Source organism: Garra rufa, chromosome 1 (assembly GCF_049309525.1).
Source record: "Garra rufa chromosome 1, GarRuf1.0, whole genome shotgun sequence".
Classification (NCBI taxonomy): domain Eukaryota; kingdom Metazoa; phylum Chordata; class Actinopteri; order Cypriniformes; family Cyprinidae; genus Garra; species Garra rufa.
In genome coordinates, this window is record NC_133361.1 from 11,655,900 (window position 1) to 11,677,854 (window position 21,955).

The window sequence follows — 21,955 nt, forward strand, 5'->3', positions numbered from 1 at the left end:
GAGACTGCCGCGCCCTGTAACACCGGCAGGGTTAGCTGACGAATCTCCTGAGGGCCCCGAAGAGAGGTGGTCACCGTACTCCTCAGAGGCGGTGAAGCACCTAAGTCTTCGAGAGGGGCTGCCCTCATTGGCCCTGGGCCACGACCATCAGGGCCGTTTAGCCGAGGCCCTCTTAGACTGTAGGACGACCCTCAGGTCCGGCCTAGTCTTAGAGGACCCCGGCTTGGAGTGTTGCTGAGCCCGCCCTCTAGGTCTAGCCGGAGGGGTGCGGGTAGCAACACTCCTTTTCTGTGCATCCCGGTGCGAGGAGCTAGCTTGCGGCTGGGGCTGCTCCCGTCCAGCAGCCCCAGAGGAGTAAGTGCGGCGAGGAAGAAACCGCTGGAACGCCGCTGCCTGCCTGCGGGCCTCCTGGTGTCTGGTGACAACAGTGTCCACAGAGTCACCAAAGAGGCCAAAGGGCTGCAGGGGGGCGTCCAGGAGCGTGACCCTGTCCTTCTCCTTCATGTCGGACAGGGTCAACCAGAGATGCCTCTCCGCGGCCACCAAGGCTGCCATAGACCGCCCAATAGCACGGGCGGTCTCCTTGGTGGCGCGGAGCGCCAGGTCTGCGGTCCTGCGCATCTCTGTGACGCTCACTTCCTCACCGTCACTAAACTCCTTCAGCAGGTCGGCCTGGTATGCCTGGAGCACAGACATGGTGTGTAGGCAACCACCAGCCTGACCTGCTGCCGCATATGCCTTACCCATCAGACCAGACGTGATCTTTAGTGGCCTGGTGGGTAAGGACGGAGCCTTCAGGGACGATGCCAGGCCGGGAGACAGATAGCTCGCTAGTGTCTGCTCGACCTGGGGCATCGCCCTGTAACCGTACTCCTCCATCCCCCCCACATTACCGTAGTAATCAGAGGCGGGGGAGAAGAGACGCGAGGAATACGGTTTTTCCCACGATCTCCTGATCTCTTTGTGGAGATCGGGGAAAAAAGGAAGGCTCCGTTTGGGAGGTGCTGGCTTTGCCCGCAGGAAGCGCTCGTCGAGCCTGCTTCCCTGCGGTTCATGATGTTGTGCTGGTGGCCAACTGATGTTAAGCTTGGCCACCGCGCTAGTCAGCACCTCCACTAGCTCCTCGTATTGGGGTGAATGGGGGGGCGGTTGTGGGGTGTCAACGCTCTCAACATCAACCTCCTCGGAGGAAGACAGAAGGAGCGCTGACTCCTCCTCTTGGAGGGAAGGAACCGCAGTGCGGGCTTCCTCATCCAAGAGGAGGTCATACGATCCGCTGGGTGAGGAGAGAGATAGGGGATCACCCGTCTCAACTCCCTCCAGCAGATCTACCTGCGAACCCCATGAGTGCAGCTGCCGCTCCGCCTCAGCGGAAGCGGGGCCAGACCCACGGGGAACGCTAGTGAAAGCCCCCTCCTCAAAGAGGGCTTTCCGGGAACGGAGCAACCGCAGCGGCATTCGCTCGCACTGCGGGCAGCCAACCCCCTCAAGGGCTGACCTAGCATGCTCCGCTCCCAAGCAGACTACACATAGATCGTGTGTGTCCCCACCAACAATGAAACGTTGGCAGGGAGGGACACACTTTCTATGTGGCTGCTCAACCGCTCTTTTTGCTTTAAAAGATCGTTTTCCCCCTTTTGGCATACTGCTCAAATAAAAGTGGTGCAATTTGGCACGAAAAAACAGCAGTAATAACCAGACAGACAAAGACACAGAGCGCTCTCGCTGAATGACAAAAGCTGACGCCAGCTTCAAACGCACGTGCTTATATACTTCCTGGTCGATGACGTCACCGCGCCTGTGACGTCACTCCCGTTTCTCATTGGACGTTGGACATGACTCAGAGTGCGGCCCGCCAATGGCGTTCCCCAAAGTGTCTCAGGACGCAGTGTAGAGTTCCCGGAAGGGAAATGTGTCTTCTGTGTCTGTGAGGCATTTAAGAAGGACATTTTATATTCTGCTTTCTCTCATTAGTGTGTGGTCAAGCCTCCTTCAACGACAGGGTTGTTGGAAGGGAGAATGAAACAACAGGAGCTTGGCCATGGCAGGTCAGCATTCACGTCGGCTTTGGCCATAACTGTGGCGGGACTCTCATCACTAAAGACTGGGTTTTATCTGCAGCGCACTGCTTCCAGGAGTATGAAGTTTAAGGCTTAAATAAAGCTTAAGATACATTTGTAGATTGATAATAGTGGGATTAAAGCAGATTTTCTCCTTTTACAGTTTCCGTTTTTTTAAAGTTGTGATGTACTTTGGTCGCCTGACCCAATCTGGCACAAACCCTTATGAGGAGTCCAGGACAGCGAGTCAAATCATCAAGCATCCTCTCTTTAACTATCCAATTCCTGACAATAACATAGCACTGGTCCAGCTGTCCTCCTCTGTGACTTTCTCTGATTACATTAGGCCGGTCCGTCTGGCAGCGGCTGGTAGTGTGTTTGCTGCAGGTACGGAGAGCTGGGTTACTGGATGGGGCTTGCTGCAACCTGAAGGTGGGTGAACCTTTGCTTGCCAGTTATACTCAATACAAACAATACTGTAAACCCTCAACAACTGACATAGAAATTTTAAAAGTCATGAAATATGTCCTTTCATCTGTGTCACAGGCCCACCATCTAATATACTGCAGGAGGTGATGATACCAATTGTGAGCAACAGTGAGTGTGCTAAGGTTTATGAAGGGGTCACAAGCATCACAAGCAATATGATTTGTGCTGGACAGGAAGGGAAAAGTATTTGTCCGGTGAGATTTTTAACCCCTTTTAACCCCCCCCCCCCCCCCCCCCCCAAAAAAAAAAACAAAAAACAAAAAAACACCAGTGTTGCTCCCCTGCAAACCCTTTCACTGCTACACTTGTTGCTTAATTAAGCCCCTTATTAAACTCATACACTACGACTGCTTTTTACTCCACCAGGGCCTGTATTCACAAAACATTTTATCTTAGCACTAAGAGTTCTCCTAAATAGCAGTAAAGTTTTTAGCTAAGAGTTTTCTTTTAAAACCTATTCACAAAGCTGCTGAGACAAAGTTTTACTAAGGAATAGAGAGAAGTCCTAAGCTAAGAGTAAAAACTATGCACACTGTGATTGGCTGATAGGGAAGGGGTTTCTGTCAGAGATTTATTTCTATTTCATAAAAATATTGTAGAGCATAATATTATTTTGACAAATTCAAATAAATGTTTTAAAATAAAAATGTGTGCTTAAAAAATAAAGTTCCCCCTCAGTCGAATCACTTCGACGTTACATTGGGATCTCGCTTGAGAGACCGATCATCTCTGAGCCTTATTAAAAAGGCCAATTGAAAATTGGCGAGTGGACGCACCACTCAGTCAGACTTTTTTGCTTCAGAGCCGATGGACTGAGCCTCGGTCCTCTCTGTCTCAGCGTGGTCCCGTTGAGTTTCCGCAGCAGTACGCTTCCCCGCCTGGCGGGCCGAGCATCTCCTTCGGTGCTCTTGCAGAGGATGAGATGTCTGTCACAGCATCAGAGGGAGAGTCAGACAGTGACACATCTCTTCCCGCGGCGCAGCGCCCACCTGCGGTCGCTGCCCCTCCGGAGGTTGATGTCGAACTGTCGGCTATGCTTCTCCAGGCAGCCGGGGGGGATCGGTTTGGAGGTTCCCCAAGAGCCTCCGGCCGATCCCTCTAGGCTGGACGACTGGTTCCTGGCGCGTGGCGCGCTCCCTATTCATTTGGAGCACACTCCAGCTCCTCTCCCCTCGCCACTCTCGAAGGCGGGGCAGCCAAGGGGTACGTGGCGGTCCCCCGGGTCAAGCGCGCCATCGCGGTGCACCTTTGCCCGCGGGGCCCTCCGCGTCTCCCTTCCATCCGCTCTCATGGGCCGGGCCTTCCGCGCCGCTGGACATGCTGCCACCGCCCTGCATGCCATGGCAACACTGCAAGTGTACCAGGTGCAGGCACTTAAAGACCTGCACGAGAGTGGTCCTGACCAGGGGGTATTTGAAGAACTCCGCGCCGCCACTGACTTCGCCCTTCGGGCCACTAAGTTCGCAGCGCGTTCCCTTGGTCAAGTGATGTCCACCTGCGTGGTCTAGGAACGCCACCTATGGCTGACTCTGGCCCAGATGGCGGAGGCCGACAAGGTTCGCTTTCTCGACTCTCCCATCTCCCAGATCGGCCTATTCGGCGACACCGTGAAGGATTTCACTCAGCGGCGTCGAACGTACCGCCGGACCCAAAAGCCTGCGATCTTCCACCCATCAGCATACCTTCGTCGAGATGCCAGAGCAGTACGCCTCCCCGCTATTCGGGCTGGGCGTCTACTTTGGCGCTCCACAGGAGGAAAATAGTTCTCCACGGTTCAGAGGCAGACAGAGGCCATCCAACATATCCTGCCCCGCCGCGAAGTTACCATTCCGCCGCCTGGGCCCCCGCCTCCGCCTGCCCGTCGCCGAGGGCGTCCCCCCGCGGCTCCGAAACCAGCTCCGTCCCCTGCTGAGCCACACGATCCAGGACTTGCAGCCCGACGTCGAGCTGCCCGTGGGAGGGGACGCCGCTCGCCTCTCAGGGTCCTGCGAGGGAAGACTCTCGCAGGCGAGCTTCGAAGCGTCCCTGATGCGAGCACCCCGGAGGTCGAGAGAGCTGCTCTGTCGGCACTCCCGCTGGAAGCAGGAGTTAGCCGTTCATTTGAAATCACAGAAAGACCTGACTTTCTCACCTCCGGGGCCCCGGCCCTGAGTTTCCTTCCTGAGCAGCACTTCCACTCCTCGGAACCAGACTTGGGAGTGCAGTTAGACACTTCTCCAGGATGTTCATCCTTCTGGGTTTTGTCTCCTTCCCTGTCTTTCCCTAGGCTGCCCCACCTCGGTCACGTCGGTCAACGTTCCCTTGATATCACTACACTGGTTTATACGGACGGTACGGCCCGGCTCCAGGCATCCGCCAAGACTCAGAGGTACCCCTTACATTCTTTATTCGGCAGGCGTGCCTCTGTTCTGCCTGTGGAGGTTGCGTTCCTACTGGCGAAGGACGCGATCCAGCCTGTCCCTCCAGCCGGGACGAGGTCGGGATTTGATAAGAGTCCCGACTTCACGTGTCCAGTTAGAGTGGTGGGTTAACATCCGCCCTGGATGGAGCTCTGTTCCGATCCCTTCTTAGGCTGTCGGCACACATGCTCACGACAAAGCACATACAAGTATGTTTCTGTCTCCAGGGCTGGGTCACAGCCATCTGCCTGAAGGGCACCCGCTGTCGCGTCTCGATCTTTCCCCGGCGTACACCCCTTTTGCGGTCTGCCCCGGGGATCGAGCGCTTCAGCACGAGGTGCTTCCATTTGGCTAGTCCCCCTCCTTCCTGCCTTCTTTAGGCCATGGGAGCTCCCCTGTCCCCTCTTCGGCAGACAGGAATTCGCGTCTTCAACCGTCTCTTCGACTGGTGCTTTACAAGCCCACTCGTGCGTTCCGTTGTGCGAATACAGGGACCTGGTGCTTCGGCACCCCCGCCATCTGGTCCTTCAGGCCAACCGAGGGAATTCTTTTCCTCGGTCGGGAGCCCGACTCGGTCCACAAGACGGCCCGCCTTGCTACCTAGAGCGCGCAGTCAGTGCTGTAGTCCCTGAGCTAATCAGGCACAATACAGCGGTCCTCTCAAAATCAGAGGCTCCTGGGGCACATGACAGCTCTAGCCGCTTGCCGTTAAGCTTGTTTCATGTGAGACCGCTTCAGCACGATCGAGTCCCATGATGGGCATGGCATCTCGGCTCTCTCCGGACTGGCGTTTTCCCGCAGTATTGCCGACAAGTCAGCCCGTGGCTTACCACTGTGTTGTCCACTTTCTTCTTAAAATGAGAAAAAAGAAAGGACATATTGGGTCCATCCAGTTATAAGATATACAGAGGAAGGAGAGAATTTTGTGTGCACCTTCTCAAAGGATCTCCGGGATTATCCCAGCCATTTAAAGTTTACTTAAGAATGTCAATGCTTTGCCAGAATTACTGGAGCCACATATTATAAAGAAGACCACTCATTTCTGTGAATTCAAGTGTTCAAGGAACTTTACACTGCTTTGTGCTGCAAGACCAAGTGGATGAACTTGTCAGACGCAAATCTGGATTTTGGCATTCGCTGGTGGCTCTAAACTGTCAAAACGCCTCTCAAAATGCTTGCTACGGATGCAAAAAATGCAGAAAATCGAACCCGAGCTGATTTTTTTATGACATTCTGTAGGCAGTATGTAAGCGTGATTGACGCAATGTGAGGTCGTATATTTTTTTTACCCAACCTCCAAAAGCAAAAAAAAAAAAAAAACAAACAAAAGAAAAATGCTGGCCTATGTGTGCAAATAAATGCAGTGTGTTTATAAAAAGTTTACATTCTGAGGCAGATTACCGACAATAGCCAATTTTGGATAGTTTGGGATTTGGTCTTAGTGACTTAGGAGTCCTCTTCACTACTCCTAACATTTCACAGGTTAAGGAGCTAGTTTTAGCGCTAAAATGCTTTGTGAAATATTCTTAGAGCAAAAATTTAGGAGTCCTATATTTAGGACTGACACGCCCATTATTTTTTAGATTTTCTCCCAAATCAGCAAGTTAGGAGCTATTTTAGCCTTTAGATGTTTTGTGAATACGGGCCCTGATCTGCAGAGGAAAGCATGGATTTAGAACCATGGACAGAAAAAATTAAGAACCCCACAGTAAATCAGCAGACATGCTTTGGTCTTTGATAGTTTATCACAATCTTGTAGATGTTTGATGAAAGTAAACTCCAATATGGTATCTGGGGTTAGGCTGGATAGGATCCATGTACAAAAAAGTAAGGACAAACAGGGAAAGATGGTGACACACATACACATTGCAGTTTAAAACCCAACAAACTGGAACTTAATTACACAGACCAAACTAGGATAGTTAACAAAACACACCTGAACATAATAATGATAATCAATCAAGGCTTTCCACTATGTCATCCTCCGTTTGCGCAGCTGGTCAAATGTCGGTTGAGAATCCTCAGCTCTGGCAAAAAACGACTTTTAAAAAACAAAATGTGTTGTAATTGGGTGAAATATGTGAGATATATGCTTTATTTAATCTTCAAAGGTAAGACATAAATTAGAATTATTTTGGCAGATGTAAAGGGGGAGGAAAACCTGTGTGTGTGTCAGGTCTTTTTTTTGGAAATAATGCATGAGATATCTGTGTATCTTCACTCATAGCTCCTCCAGATGCTTCCTCGTTCCTCACCTCCTCACAGTGCAATTCGACCACTGAAGTGTCCTTCAAAACAGCTAACTTTGATCGTTTTTTGGATCACAGGCTGGAGGACGGAGAAGCGAGAAAACAAGGAAGCACCAGTTTGAGTATTGAGAAGCAGTCTTATTGAAAAAAATGTATGCTGGCCTTTAGGAAAATAAGATGCTATGACAGACACACGGCTGCCAAACTCTCACCATTGGGCTACACTATTGCATTCTCATGTCTGTAATGCATTTGTTCACTGTATATTTTCAGAGATATAAATGATGAATTTTTGTCACTACAGGGAGACTCCGGAGGTCCAATGGTCAGTAGGAAAGGCTCCTTATGGATTCAGTCTGGCATCATGACTTTTTCTAGAAACCTGTGTAATGACCTCAAATATCCCAGTGGGTTTACAAGAGTCTCTCAGTACCAGGACTGGATCAAGTCACACATAGGCAGCAACCCGCCTGAATTTGTTGAATTCGACACTGACATTCATCATTCCTTTCACCTTCTCCCATCATCTCGCCTCCTAAAGATTCTTTGAACAGTAATTCTCAGGCTTCTTTGATGAAAAGGACAGTTCTGCTGTACATGCTCTCAAACATATGTGACCCTGGACTTAAGCAGCACGGGTATATTTGTAGTAATAGCCAAATACATTTATGTATCTATATTTATTTTTTATATTTGAAATAAAAAATTAATTGCCAAAAATACAAGATACTTAGTTATTTTGATTAGTAATCTGCATTGCTAAGAACTTCATTTGGACAAATATCCCTCACCGTCTCTCCCTCTCTCTTCATACTATCTTAATATTTTGTGTAAACCCTTAAACATTTTTTTGAGATTCTTTGAATGAAAAAAAAAAAAAAAGATTCTTTGAATTAAATGTTTTAGACATTTTCAGTGAGTGAGATTGTCCTGTTTTGTTTTTGCTGGTATACTGGAGCATGAGCTCTTGAAGCTCCACTTTTTCTGTAAAGGGGGCAGGGAGCACCAGCTCATTAGTATTAAAGGGATAAACACAAAACTGTTTTTGCACATGTTAAATGTATGTTTTTTTTTCAGTAAGGGCCATCTTTCATACACTTTTAAATATACTCATCAGAAATAGAAAATAGACTTATGAATTATTTAAAATAAAACTATAATATATGATAAATATACAGTGATGACCAAAATGATCAGCACACTAGTATCTTCACCAGCTAAAAATGGTTTTAAATCAGTGTCAGTAATTGTAATAATCCAGTGATATTTTTGTTTGCACAAGGAGTCTAACAACAGCAAATACAGTATATTTTTACAGTAACAGATCCAGCCTTGTCGCATTGTTTATACGTAGGCATTAAACATAATGTTTTTATTGATGCTCAACGTACAATTTAGAAATATACTTGAAATATAAAGCTTTATTATTCACCATACTATTCAAAAGCTTGGTGTTTTTTTTTTTTTTTTTTTTTTAATTAATACTTTTATTTAGCTATGGGATCACGGGTAATGATTATAGAAATTCTGCTTTGACGTTACAGGTTTAAATTACATTTAAAAAAATATTCAAATAGAAAACATTTTAAATAGTATTTTGTTTTTTATTCCAATGTGATGTTATCAACATTGATTCAATTTACAAAATCAACAAGTAATTCAATGTTAATCCAACGTCTACAGAACAACCTTAATTCACCCATGCTGAAGGTAAGACAGTGAAACAACATTGTACTTTCCACAGTGAAATTACGTCACAATATCAACGTTGATCCAATTTGCAAAATCAAAACATTATCCAATGTTGATTCAACCATGGTACCCAAGGTTGTTTCAACGGTGAATCAACATTGAAATGCTGGCATAATATAGCATTTGCTTATATATTGCTGGCCTATTTATGCATTTCCTGTAGATCCAGATGAAGTTCTTTTAGGCCTGCACAAAGGTCAGCTCAATGCCTCCTCGAATGTCCAAAACATCAATCTCCTCCAGTTTAGTGAAGCGATGCTTGTAAGTGTGAGCTTTCTCTCCATTAACAAACACCTCGTATTGATGCTGACCGCAGAAAATGGCGACCTGAAATTGTACATACAAGACAAAAATGTAAAACCATTCAATATTTCAAACTTTAAATGCAGATATCTTCTAAATGTTAGGCTGCACCCTAATGGCCCAGTCATATCCACAGCATTCATTTACCAGTGTCGGATCCCCCTTTTGAAATGGCATGGGTTCAGATCGATCCGCTCTGCCCCAAATCCCATTCTCATAAGTGTTGCGCACAACCGCATTCTCATCAAAACGAGGACTGTAGTCAAATGCAATTCCAAGTTTGTGCCGTAGACTAATTACGATTCTGTTGGGGAAAGATAAGAACAAAAATTATATCTTCACTTATCAGAAGTCTTAATGAGATTTCAGGAATATTAGAACAGATGGTGTATTATCTCATAGACATCAGAGAGAAATGAGACTCAAACCTATATGGTTGAGATTTGATCAACCCTTGGATGATGATGACTTTGCCAACGTAAAGTCCACCATGGATGATGCTTTTATACGGGACTTTCTGATTGTGGATCAAATTAATGTACATTTTTATAATATGCTATACAATGTGATTCTGTATAAAATATTAACTATTTAGCCTTTCTGATAACTTACCAAAGATCCTGGAGGTGCAACAAGATGGGGCTGTAAATTACATTAAATTTTGATATTTAGATCAGTAACACATTTAGACGAATTCAGATAATCAAAGTGACTTTTAAGAAAACTGCTGAATTAATTTTGTCATTATATGTCATTACAGTAATTTGTTCAGTCATGGAATGTTAATTTTTTAGTTCTTACTGCAAGTTGGAAGGCAACTAAATTCAGCTCCACCTTTCCATCCACTTGAAATCTGTCCACCGATTTAAATGGTACAAGGTGCTTGTACTCCGAATAGGGTTTCCCATTGGTACTTATCTAGGGGGGAAAAAAACGATAATAGAAGAATAATTTGTGACTTCAGAAAATTCTGTCTGGATCATCCCAGGGGCTCTAGGAATGTGGTTGAGAACCACTGTTTTTGGATAGACAGAACTGAACCAGCATAAAGGTACTGCAGATATCATTAATGTTCTTAATTTAATGTAGCAACTGTCTGATGTAAAGAGTAATATCAGAAGGCCATGTCCTGACTGGACGAGAGGTGGAGCTGGGGATGGAGGAGGTTTATTAGCTCTTAAACAAAGCTGCGATAAAGCTGTTGACAAACTGAATGGCCCAATGTTCATACTATCCATTATAAAAAGTAAATCAGCCATTTTTAAAGCAAGCCATTCTGTTGCATGTTCCTTTAAATGCTAATGAGCAGTAATGTCTATTTTAGCCGAATTTAGCCTCGTTTAGCTGTGAAGCTTGCTAACTAGCACATTATTAACCCTCTGGGGTCTGAGGGTGTTTTGGGGCCCTGAAGAAGTTTTGACATGCCCTGACATTTATGCTCTTTTCAGTATCTTAAAAACATATGAATGGCCCAAATCTGATTATATTGTAATCAGCACAAATTGGGCTACAATAATATGTAAGCAACATGAATGTACATGTTTGTGTTTTTAAGAAAACAAGGTTTATGCGTGCTTAGTGAAAAACAAAATTTTTTAAGTCACTGAAATAAAGTCATGAAACACATACAGAATATTTGATCACAAGACTTTTGAGAACTGGATGTGTTAGGCTAGAGTTTTTTCTATCAAATGATGTGAAAATCATCTCGTTCACTTGGTTACACAAAACAGTATATTGATTTAAATTTTTGAAGACACTTTTTCGTTTAGAATGGCTGTATGTGAAGAAGGCGTGAATCATTATGAATAATGCTGTGATTCACACCTGGCAATTTGCAATTTGCAAAGATGCATAAAAACCCTTATACTCACTTCTGCTGTGGGTGAAGCTGCATCACGAATGATTCGCATGAACATAGATGCATAAGTAGATCGGTATCGGCACTTTCCTTTCAAAAATGAAAGTGACGTTAATCCTCTGCGTCTTTAGTGGCTCAGATGTCGAGACTAAATGACTGCTATGTTCATTATAACATCCAACAACAGAAAACCTCAATTGGATCCGAGACATTCTTGTTTTCCCCTGCACCTGAGTCACAAAATGGCGATTGGTGTCGGATCGTTTCAGCTTGGGGAGGGCGGGTCTAAGGTAAGCTGCTCATGTCAATCAACTATCGTAGGAGCGGCCTCTGTTGTTTGTCGTCACACCCACAAGAATCTCAGAATGACCTGATTTTAAAAAGGGGATATTACTTTTAAAGATAAAAAATAAAAAATAACACTGGGTGCATTTTTATCATTGTAGGGTGGTTGTGTATACAAACTGGCTACACAATAATGTTCAAACAACATGTAAAAGTGAGTTTTGCATCAGATGACACGCTAATATTGCCCACAATTCATCGCACTTTGGCAAAGAATTCGGTCCAGAACGACAAAATACAAGCATGACGCATGTGCGCGACCAGCGGTTTGGCAGAGATGTTTAGAAAAATGGGTTTATGTTACTAATAATCAACATTTAACCTGGTAAAAAAAAAAAACATTTATATAATGTTTTCTGTCTTATATTTCATCTGCAACAGCAATGTGAACTTTTATAGACACCCGGTCATTAACTTTTAAAACCAACATTGTGCAGAAAATATGAACAGAGTTTTTGCCATTAAAAACCTGTGAATGGCAGATCAATGTGCTACTTCTTTTCTCTCCACTACGGTAGGATGTTAAGTGTGACAAGATGATTGACAGGCCAGTTTACTGTGACAGGGTAAAGACGCGGTTGTGTGACATGTTAGTATTAGGGGTGTGAACCTACAGTGGTCTTACGGTTCGGTTCGATTACGATTATCATGTCATCGATTCGGTTCAATACAATATCTCGATGCATCACGATGCATTGACGATGCACTGCTCATTTTTCAATTTTACTTCAAATTTATTTTGCTTTTCTATTTCACAATGACGTTGTAATGCGTTTTTATTTGATTAGATTTTTTTGTCAGACCACTTGTACAAGTGTAACTGTGCATCCTATCCAGTCTTTTTCAATCAATATCCCACATACAGTAATGTGTAATTTTGATGAGGAAGAGTAAGAGGTGAAAGAGGAAGAGGAGGAGAAGAAGGAGGACAATGACGACAATGTGGAAAAGACAAAAGAAGGGCAAGGGCAAGAAGAGAAGCAGTCTCATATATTTTAGTTGATGAGTGCCAGGGTTGGATCAGGCATGCAAGAGGATTTGACCCCTGCTGCCTGGCCAGGGCTAATTTAGCCTGTGATGCTGAAGAGGTTCTTTGGCCTGTCCCAGACCAAACACAGGATGTTGGGCAGAATGATTATTTTTGTTGTTGTTTGTTGTTTTGTACTGTACTATACAGTACATTAAATTAAGGAATAAAAATTGTGTTAATAAATACAAACAGTCAGATATATGAACTGAAACTTTAATCTTACCTTCTCAAAGAAAAAAACACTTCTTGAATGTATCAAACAAAACTAAAGTCTGGGCACAGAAGACAACAGCAACATTTAGAACAAATTCACAAAAGTAAATACCTGGGCTTTGGTTTCGTTCTAGAGTTCCGGCATAATCTTTTCTGAAAAGTGTCAGCGTGAGGGAAGCTTATATCGCGGCTCCAGTGTATTTAACAGGTGGCCGGGGTTTTCCACCACAGAAAAGGGCCGTATATCTTTTGATAAAAGCTGCCGCTATAGTCATTTTAAACGCGAAAACTAAACCAAATACGATTTCAACCGAGAGGTACCGCTCAGATCTTATTTAATTGAAACGAGGGAACGAATAGATAGAGTCCTGCACGAGCCCAGCCTGAGACTCTCAGACCCGAGCCCCGTTCTTGTCCGACAATTTATCAGAACAGAGTTCGTGTTGCAGCCATTAAAATAGTTCAGTTTTGGATTCTAAAGGCAAAGTGGCTAAATTTCGTTTTCTTTCCTTTTTAAGTTAATTTAGAAATATGTTTGGAACATTTTATGTTTGTTAAATTCAAGCTTTTGTCTTTTTAACCTAACCTGACGAACAAGCGGTCAGCGGCAATGAGTTGAGCATGTTTGATAAATTTAGCCTTCTCAAATCAACACGACTTGCATTAAATAAAATCTATAGACATAAAACACTTGATGCATTTCAGAATATTAATTTAAACATTTAACCTAGATAAATGTGCGCGGTTAGTCGCATATCCAATCGTTTTTGCGGAGAGTGAAAGCGAAAGCGGACTTTGCAGCTGACATGGAAGCTCAAACGCGATCACTTGCATTTTTTCTTAATAACAGTGGAAACCTAAAATACACCATTTTTGTCGATAAAAGTAAGGCATAAAAAGGCATCATTCAAAACTGCAAAAGGTCTACTATTATTATTTATGTGCGCACTCACAATATCAACAAAACATATTTGTGTAAAACAGCGCTGAGCCAAATAGACGCGCTCAGTGCTTTTAGCCATGTCTTTTCAACCAAATAAAAATAATGTTTCAGTCCTTTAAACGAATTACTAACAAAAAAAGACATTTGTTAAATGCACACTGATCGTTAAATGCACCGGTGTGTAAAGAAAGTGGCAATAATCCTTTCAGTTAAAATCTGAAGACTTATTTTATTCATGTGGAGTACTCCCCTCGTTAGCCCAACCCCCCTCCCGGAAAACCATACAAGGTTATAACGGACTGAGTCCGTTATAACCGGTTATGGTCTATTACTGAACCGATACCGAATCGTCCTTGTCTGCATCGCGATGCATCGTAAAAACGATTAATTTTGACACCCCTAGTTAGTATGTCCCAAAACGTGCCTACTCAAAAGTGTGTACTTTATCTTCACCAAAAGAGTACATAATTTAAAGGTGTAGTATAAGTATTAACATTGTGATGCAGCAATTGCCTATATAAAATCATCATACATCTTTGAAGTAGTTATTTAAAGTCGCAAGCCTTTTTATTTAACACTCCTTTTGCTTTGATTACAGCCATCAGTCTTTTTTGATATGTCTGTACTAGCCTTGCACACTTTGATTGGGGAATATTTCCCCATTCAAATTCTGTGGCAAGCGGCAATGGACTGCTTCTTTCAAATTTATCAACAGATTTTAAGAATTTAGATGTACATGGCAGCATCCATTTTCCCTTCAATCCCGAATAATCGCCCAGTCCCAGCTGAAGAGAAACACCCCCATAACATAATGCTGCCACCACCATGCTTCACAGTAGGTATGGTGTGTTTTGGGTGTTGTGCTGTGTTTGCTTTTCGCCAAATGTAGCGCTCGGTAGAGTTCGGTCTGAAAAGGTCAATTTTGGTCTCATCAGACCACAGCACCTTTTGCTAGAAGGTATCACATTTTTTTGACTAGTGCAAATGAGACACTTTTTATTAGGAAAGGCTTTTTTTATTTGTGTGAATCTTGGGAGATAGTTGTTACATGTGCAGACTGACCAGACCCAGCCATAAAGCCTTGTAAGTCTTTCGAAGTTGCCTTTGACCTCCTGGTCGCTTCTTTTATCAATGTCCTCTTGGCTCTGACATCCACTTTGGATAGACGGCCTGATCGAGGCAATGTGCTGGTGGTGCCATACACTTTCGACTTTCTAATGATGCTCTAAACAGTACTTACTAGCCTTTGAAATGTTTGTAGCCTAAAGGTTCACACTGAATCTGCAATAGAGAGAGGAAAATAACAAATAGCAAAGTGCATCAGTGTACAGATACAATCGAAATTATTCAAATCAGGCTTATCAACAAAATTTACAGACTGTTTACAATGAACAAATCCTAAGTGAAAGTGACAGTGTTTGCACTGAATAAAACTGAACCACTTCAAACATTCGCAATGTTGAGCTATTTCAATTACTTTTGCTGGATTTGTTCTTTGCAAATAGCTGAACGTCTGCACATTTTGTTGTTTTGCATGATTGCTATTGTATCTCATAACAACTATCATTGAATGTTTCTGGAAATGTCACAATATTCAAGTTCCCATTTTAAACTGCAGGGAAAAACTGCTATTTTTATTACTAAACATCAAATGCATAAGAGATCTGTTACGGCCAGAGTTATGTTATTTGTGTATATCTCTTTCATTGATCCGGTTCTCTCTTTCATAATAGGCTCCGCCCCTGCACACCTGCAGCTGGTCTAGTATTTAGGCTGGATAGCCTATATAACATCAGAGTAAAGAGAGAAGAGGGCGGAACGTAAGGGATACGTTTGTTTCCCACAGCGGCGTGATCGTAGCGATCACTATTTTTAAGCTCTGTGAAGAGCTTGACGTCCACTGAGGGAGAAGGGCTTGAGAGGATTGACGAGGAGTCCTGTGGGCGTCATGAGGTTTCCGCCAGCCGCTGTTCAGCTGTGTTTGATTGTTTGTTTCTATGTCACGTTGGTCTATGTCTGTCTATCTCTGTCCTCTATCAGTTGCCTACTGATACGTGAGTTTTGATCCCATAATAAATTATTTCAAAGTGTTATCTTGTTATCGCGTGTCTTTATGTTGCTTACCCCTTTTAACGAGCACTTTAGTAACGGGGTTCGTAACATAAATGGGGGCTCGTCCCGGATCGTTGATAGCTGTAAATAGACTACTTTGTTCTGAGAATTGAGTTGTGAGTAATTAACTTGATTTGCTTTGTGTGGATCAGGTTTATCCTACGCATTTTCCGGTTAGTTAGAGTAAGCCAACAGGGCTGTGCTTAGCGCCAGTTCTGGCTACGGTTTACTGTTTGTTTTTTGTTTTTTTTATGTTAGTTTGTTGTTTTTGGAGGTACTCCGGGGGAGAGAGAAATCTCTTAATCGGTACCCTCTGAAGACTAGCTAGGTTGTAGCTAGTTTTCTGGTTAGGTAGGGAGGTCCGGGTTTTGCGTATGGATTTTTCTTAAATTACTCCGCTTAAATAAAAGCAAAATTGTAGAATGGCAACTTTTGATTTGGACAGTTTTATAGATCAACCGAGTGTTGAGGGGTTAGATGCATGTCGAAAAAATGACTTGTTTTTGATAGCTCAGCACTACGAGATTTCAGTCTCTAAAACGCAGCGCAAAGAGGAAATAAAACGTTGTGTATTGTCTCATTTGACTGATCAGGGGGTATTTCCTTTTGTTTCTCGACAAGGACCTGATCCAGTGACGACAGGTGCTGCAGGAAGTTCTCCGTCACGAGGGCCGGTTGGTTTGCAGGCTACTCCAGGCATAGTTACTGCTGAGGTAGGACCACCTTTTTCAATTCCTAAATTTGAACCGATTTCACTGTCTACTGAAGCATCACCCGATTTTCGTTCTGATGTACGGTTAAAGATTCGGCTCGCTCGTTTACAGTTGGAGACTCAAGATCGTGCTCAGGCAAGACAGAATGATTTAACACGCGAGTTAGAAATGTATCGAATTGATGCTGATACAAAAGTACGACTACGGGAGTTGGAGTTGCAGGCCGTTTCAGATTCACGAACGATTGTTCAAACAGCAGTTAGTTCGGATGATGGTTCTCAGACAGCTCCTGGGTTAAATTCGAGTACTGTGTCTGTTAGTCCTGGTTCAGCTGGTTCTGAGTCTGTAGCTGTGTCATCTATACATTTTGACATGGCTAAAAATATTGCGATAGTTCCACCTTTTCGTGAAAGAGAAGTAGAGGCATATTTTCAAGCATTTGAACGAATCGCGAGTGCTTTAAGATGGCCAACTGAAGTTTGGGCATTAATGTTGCAGTGTAAATTAGTTGGCAAGGCGCAAGAAGTGTGTGCATCGCTTTCGTTGGAAGAAAGTGTACAGTATGATGCTGTGAAAATTGCGATTCTTCGAGCGTATGAATTAGTCCCTGAGCATTACAGACAGCGGTTTCGTACTACGAAAAAACCTGCGTCTCAAACCTATGTCGAGTTTGCTCGTGAGAAAGGCATATTGTTTGATCGATGGATTAAAGCGTGTAAAGTGACAGATTATAATTCTTTGCGTGAGCTTATGTTGATTGAGGAGTTTAAGAATTGTGTTCCTGAGCGTACTGCTCTGTATTTAAACGAACAAAAAGTCAGTGCAGTGCAGCAGGCTGCGGTATTAGCAGACGAGTATGCTTTGATGCACAAAACAGTGTTTGTTAAACCTTCCAGTGATCTTGGAGGTCCCGTATGGAAAGATAATGAGAATATCTCTGATGTTAAGAACCAATGGGTTTCTTTTAGCTCAAAAACTCGCAAGGAATGTAGTTATTGTCATAAATTGGGGCATATAGTGACTGAGTGTCGTATACTTAAACGAAAGAAAGAGCGACAGGAGTCTTCTATTCAGCCTCGAGGGACTGTTTTGGTTAAAACTTTGTCTTCGCCACTTTCTATTTCTTCTGCAGCACCTGATGTATGTTTCCAACCGTTCGTTTTTGACGGATTTGTGTCTTTGAATGAAGGTATTGAAAATCGCAAACCAGTACGAATTTTGCGTGACACTGGAGGATCTCAATCCTTTATTTTGTCAGACACTTTAGACTTTTGCGCTGATTCTGCGAGTAGCACCAGTACGATTGTACAAGGTATTGAGATGGGGTTTTTAACCGTTCCTCTTCATCGCGTATGGGTTGCGTCTGATCTGGCATCTGGGTGTTTTGAAGTAGCAGTTCGTCCTTCTCTACCAGTGATGGGTATTGATTTTATAATGGGAAACGATATTGCTGGTGGTAAGGTAATGCCGATTGTGCACGTGACCAATGATCCGCAGATTGAGCCGCATTCTGACGTACTAATTAAAAGTTTTCCAAATGTGTTTTCAGCTAGTGCTATTACTACACGAGCACAAGAAAAACGTGATATGCAAGAGAATAATCTCAGTGATTCTGTTTTTTCAGAGATCTTGAGAGACAATGTGCTTCCAGAGTCTTTGAATGATACTGAAAGGACTGCAAGTTCACCTGTTTGTTTTGATCTCGTTTCAGATATATTCATTTCACGGGAAACTTTAATTGACGCTCAGAAGAATGACCAGACGTTAGAAAAATGTCGTGTGAGTGCTGAGAATGGTCTGCCGTCTTTGCGTAATCAACAGTTTTACTGGAATGACAATGTTTTGATGCGCAGGTGGAGTAGAACTATAAATGTTGAGCAGGCAGATGATTGGAATGTGGTGCAGCAGATAGTGGTGCCTTTAAAATTCCGACAACATGTTTTGAGTTTAGCCCATGACCATTCTTGGTCTGGACACCTTGGGATAAATAAGACTTATGACCGGGTACTCCAGCATTTTTTCTGGCCAGGGTTAAAAACTGATGTCTCTAGGTACTTTAAAACATGCCACCTCTGTCAGGTGGGTGGAAAACCTAACCAGCTTGTGCCGCCTGCTCCGCTTTGCCCGATACCTGCGGTAGGTGAACCATTTGAACGTGTACTCGTGGATTGTGTGGGTCCACTTCCTCGCACAAAATCTGGTTGTCAGTATTTACTGACGATAATGTGCGTAGCTACTCGATATCCAGAAGCTATTCCAGTAAGGAATATAACTGCTAAAACTGTGACAAAAGCGCTTACGAAATTTTTTACGACTTTCGGATTACCAAAAACGGTCCAAACAGATCAGGGATCAAATTTTTTATCTCGGGTATTTCGTAATTCATTGAAGGCTCTTAAAGTTTCACATGTAGTGTCAAGTGCTTTTCATCCACAGTCTCAAGGAGCATTGGAGCGCTGGCACCAGACTTTAAAATCTTCACTGCGCAAGTACTGTGTTGAGACTGCGAACGAGTGGGATGAAGGAGTTCCTCTAGTTTTATTCGCGTTGCGTGAGGCGCGACAGGAGTCGCTTGGTTTTAGCCCTTCAGAGTTGGTGTTTGGTCACAATGTTCGAGGACCTTTAAAAATGCTGAAGGAGGAATTTCTTGATTCAGGTCCTTCTGAGAAGACCAACACTCTTGATTTCATTTCTCGCTCTCGTGAACGTTTACAGAATGCTTGCGCAGTAGCAAGAGAAGCTCTTTCTCTTTCACAGGATAAAATGAAACGCTGTTTTGATAAGAAGGCAGTTATGCGTAATTTTTTACCTGGGGAAAAGGTTTTAGTATTGATTCCTAACCCTGGATCTGCTCTGTCTGCACGTTTTTCAGGTCCTTATTTAGTCAAAAATAAGGTGAGTGACACGGACTACATCATACATACTCCGGAACGGAGGCGAAAAACTCGTTTATGTCACGTAAATATGTTAAAGTCATATTTGGGTCGTGATCATATAGACGAGATCGTTAGCGTTCCTGAAACAGTGGTGCCGGTGGAAGAGCGAGTTTCATTGCTTACGTATACTTTACCTACCGATTTTCCTATCGATGTGGATGATGGGTTAAAAGTATCTATGGAGGTCTTGAATGGCGGTTGTTTGAAGAACTCTGAGGTGTTGTCAACTCTTTCCTCTCAACTGTCATATTTGTCTAGCGAACAGCTGAAGGATATAAGGAAAATGTTAGACAGTTTCCCGAGTCTTTTCAGCGATGTCCCTCCTGGTACTTCTGTCATTCGACATGACATTGATGTCGGTAATGCGCGGCCCATAAAGCAGCATGCATATCGCTGCCCGGTGAGTAGAAGAGAGGCAATGAAACTTGAAGTAGAGTATCTACTGAAAAACCGATTTGCTGTTCCGAGTGCTAGCCCATGGAGCTCACCGTGCATTTTAGTGCCAAAGGCAGATGGATCTTCTCGTTTTTGTACTGATTTTAGGAAAGTTAATTCCATTACTGTACCCGACGCTTTTCCTCTCCCGCGTATCGATGACTGTATTGACACTCTTGGGGCAGCGAAATACATTACGAAGTTGGATCTGCTGAAGGGTTACTGGCAGGTGCCTTTAACCGAACGCGCCTCTGAGATTTCTGCATTTGTAACTCCTGATTCTTTTCTTCAGTATACACGTATGGCGTTTGGCCTCCGAAACGCCCCAGCGACGTTTCAGAGATTGATGTCCATGGTTTTAGGTGATGTTTCTAATTGTAACGTCTATTTGGATGATGTAGTTATTTACTCATCTACATGGGCTGAACATCTGTCAACGCTATATGATGTGTTCTGTCGTTTAGCTGCTGCGTCTTTAACATTGAATTTGAGGAAATGTGAATTCGCTAAGGCCTCTGTTACATACCTGGGAAAGCAGGTAGGAAATGGTCACGTTCGGCCATTAGAGGGGAAAGTGTCTGTCGTACTAGAATATCCAGTACCTTCTACAAGGCGAGAGCTGCGTAGATTTCTCGGAATGGTAGGGTACTACCGGTGTTTTTGTAGAAATTTTTCGAGTGTTGTAGCTCCCTTAACTCGATTATGTAGTCCGAAAGTTGATTTTGTTTGGACTAATGAGTGCCAACAGGCATTTTTGTCGGCCAAGTCTCTTCTTTGCAGTGCTCCAGTGTTGTCTGCCCCGGACGTTTTCTCTCCGTTTCAGATGGAGGTAGATGCCAGTGCTGTGGGAGCGGGAGCTGTTCTTCTACAGGAGGGTGCTGACGGAATACCTCATCCTGTGTCCTACTTCTCTGCTAAGTTCAACCGTCATCAGTTTAATTACTCTACAATAGAGAAGGAAACGTTAGCTTTGTTGCTGGCACTACAGCATTTTGACGTTTATGTGGGGGCCAGTATGTTTCCTGTGATTGTTTATACGGACCACAATCCGTTAATTTTCTTGAGTAAGATGTATAATCACAATCAACGTCTGATGCGATGGGCATTAATTGTGCAACCATATAACTTAGAGATCCGTTATAAGAAAGGATCTGCGAATGTAGTGGCCGATGCATTGTCGAGGGTTTAGGTCTATATACTTTTCTCTGATTTTCAGAATCAGTTTTTCACTTTTATTTTCTCAGTATGAGAAGAGGGGAGAACGAAAAAACTGTTTCTGCTTTCAGGGGGGGAAGTGTTACGGCCAGAGTTATGTTATTTGTGTATATCTCTTTCATTGATCCGGTTCTCTCTTTCATAATAGGCTCCGCCCCTGCACACCTGCAGCTGGTCTAGTATTTAGGCTGGATAGCCTATATAACATCAGAGTAAAGAGAGAAGAGGGCGGAACGTAAGGGATACGTTTGTTTCCCACAGCGGCGTGATCGTAGCGATCACTATTTTTAAGCTCTGTGAAGAGCTTGACGTCCACTGAGGGAGAAGGGCTTGAGAGGATTGACGAGGAGTCCTGTGGGCGTCATGAGGTTTCCGCCAGCCGCTGTTCAGCTGTGTTTGAATGTTTGTTTCTATGTCACGTTGGTCTATGTCTGTCTATCTCTGTCCTCTATCAGTTGCCTACTGATACGTGAGTTTTGATCCCATAATAAATTATTTCAAAGTGTTATCTTGTTATCGCGTGTCTTTATGTTGCTTACCCCTTTTAACGAGCACTTTAGTAACGGGGTTCGTAACAGATCTTTCTGATAAAACTATTGTTGACCAGATAAAACCTCATTAATATTTTCACAGAGGCTGTTACTCACCTGTCTGTATCTGGCAAAACCCGTCCAGATACAGTAATAAGCATTCCATCCATCAGTCCTCCTTGGATTGGAGTAGTGAATGGGACGCTCTGTGTGGAAGGATTTCATAGACAAGATATGCCATAAAATGAATGCTTGTTCATCTTCATGCTACTTCTGCCATTATTAATAAAGATATCAATAATTCCAGAGTCATTTTCAGAAAAAAAAACAAAAAAAACAAAAAAAACAAACATGTATCTGATCATCTATG

The 21,955-nt window shown here is 43.6% G+C and overlaps 2 protein-coding genes across 2 annotated transcripts; one reads left to right on the forward strand and one right to left on the reverse strand.

Annotated features, from left to right (window-relative positions):
• The first annotated feature begins 2,020 nt into the window (after nucleotides 1–2,020).
• Nucleotides 2,021–7,841, forward strand: LOC141331117 (tryptase-like). Its single transcript, XM_073836017.1, has 4 exons — nucleotides 2,021–2,137; nucleotides 2,241–2,492; nucleotides 2,607–2,743; nucleotides 7,502–7,841. Exons 2-4 carry the CDS (start codon nucleotides 2,246–2,248, stop codon nucleotides 7,745–7,747), a joined length of 630 nt encoding a protein of 209 aa, XP_073692118.1. The 5' UTR covers nucleotides 2,021–2,137; nucleotides 2,241–2,245; the 3' UTR covers nucleotides 7,748–7,841.
• A 945-nt stretch (nucleotides 7,842–8,786) lies between these two features.
• On the reverse strand, nucleotides 8,787–16,456 carry LOC141348514 (galectin-5-like). Its single transcript, XM_073852832.1, has 7 exons — nucleotides 16,381–16,456; nucleotides 15,489–15,544; nucleotides 10,054–10,170; nucleotides 9,865–9,894; nucleotides 9,681–9,769; nucleotides 9,400–9,556; nucleotides 8,787–9,276 (listed from the first exon to the last, which is right to left on the reverse strand). Exons 1-7 carry the CDS (start codon nucleotides 16,454–16,456, stop codon nucleotides 9,130–9,132), a joined length of 672 nt encoding a protein of 223 aa, XP_073708933.1. The 3' UTR covers nucleotides 8,787–9,129.
• Between the last annotated feature and the right edge of the window lie 5,499 nt (nucleotides 16,457–21,955).

Excerpts from the sequence above, each read along its gene's own strand:
- LOC141331117 (XM_073836017.1), top strand. The coding sequence starts at position 2,246 with ATGTACTTTGGTCGCCTGACCCAATCTGGCACAAACCCTTATGAGGAG. Across the intron at positions 2,493-2,606 it reads GGGCTTGCTGCAACCTGAAG|GCCCACCATCTAATATACTG; the intron begins GTGGGTGAACCT and ends TCTGTGTCACAG. Across the intron at positions 2,744-7,501 it reads AAGGGAAAAGTATTTGTCCG|GGAGACTCCGGAGGTCCAAT; the intron begins GTGAGATTTTTA and ends TTGTCACTACAG.
- LOC141348514 (XM_073852832.1), bottom strand. The coding sequence starts at position 16,456 with ATGCCTGGAGTAGCCTGCAAACCAACCGGCCCTCGTGACGGAGAACTT. Across the intron at positions 9,895-10,053 it reads TAGTTGCCTTCCAACTTGCA|CCCCATCTTGTTGCACCTCC; the intron begins GTAAGAACTAAA and ends TGTAATTTACAG. Across the intron at positions 9,277-9,399 it reads AAAAGGGGGATCCGACACTG|GTCGCCATTTTCTGCGGTCA; the intron begins GTAAATGAATGC and ends GTACAATTTCAG.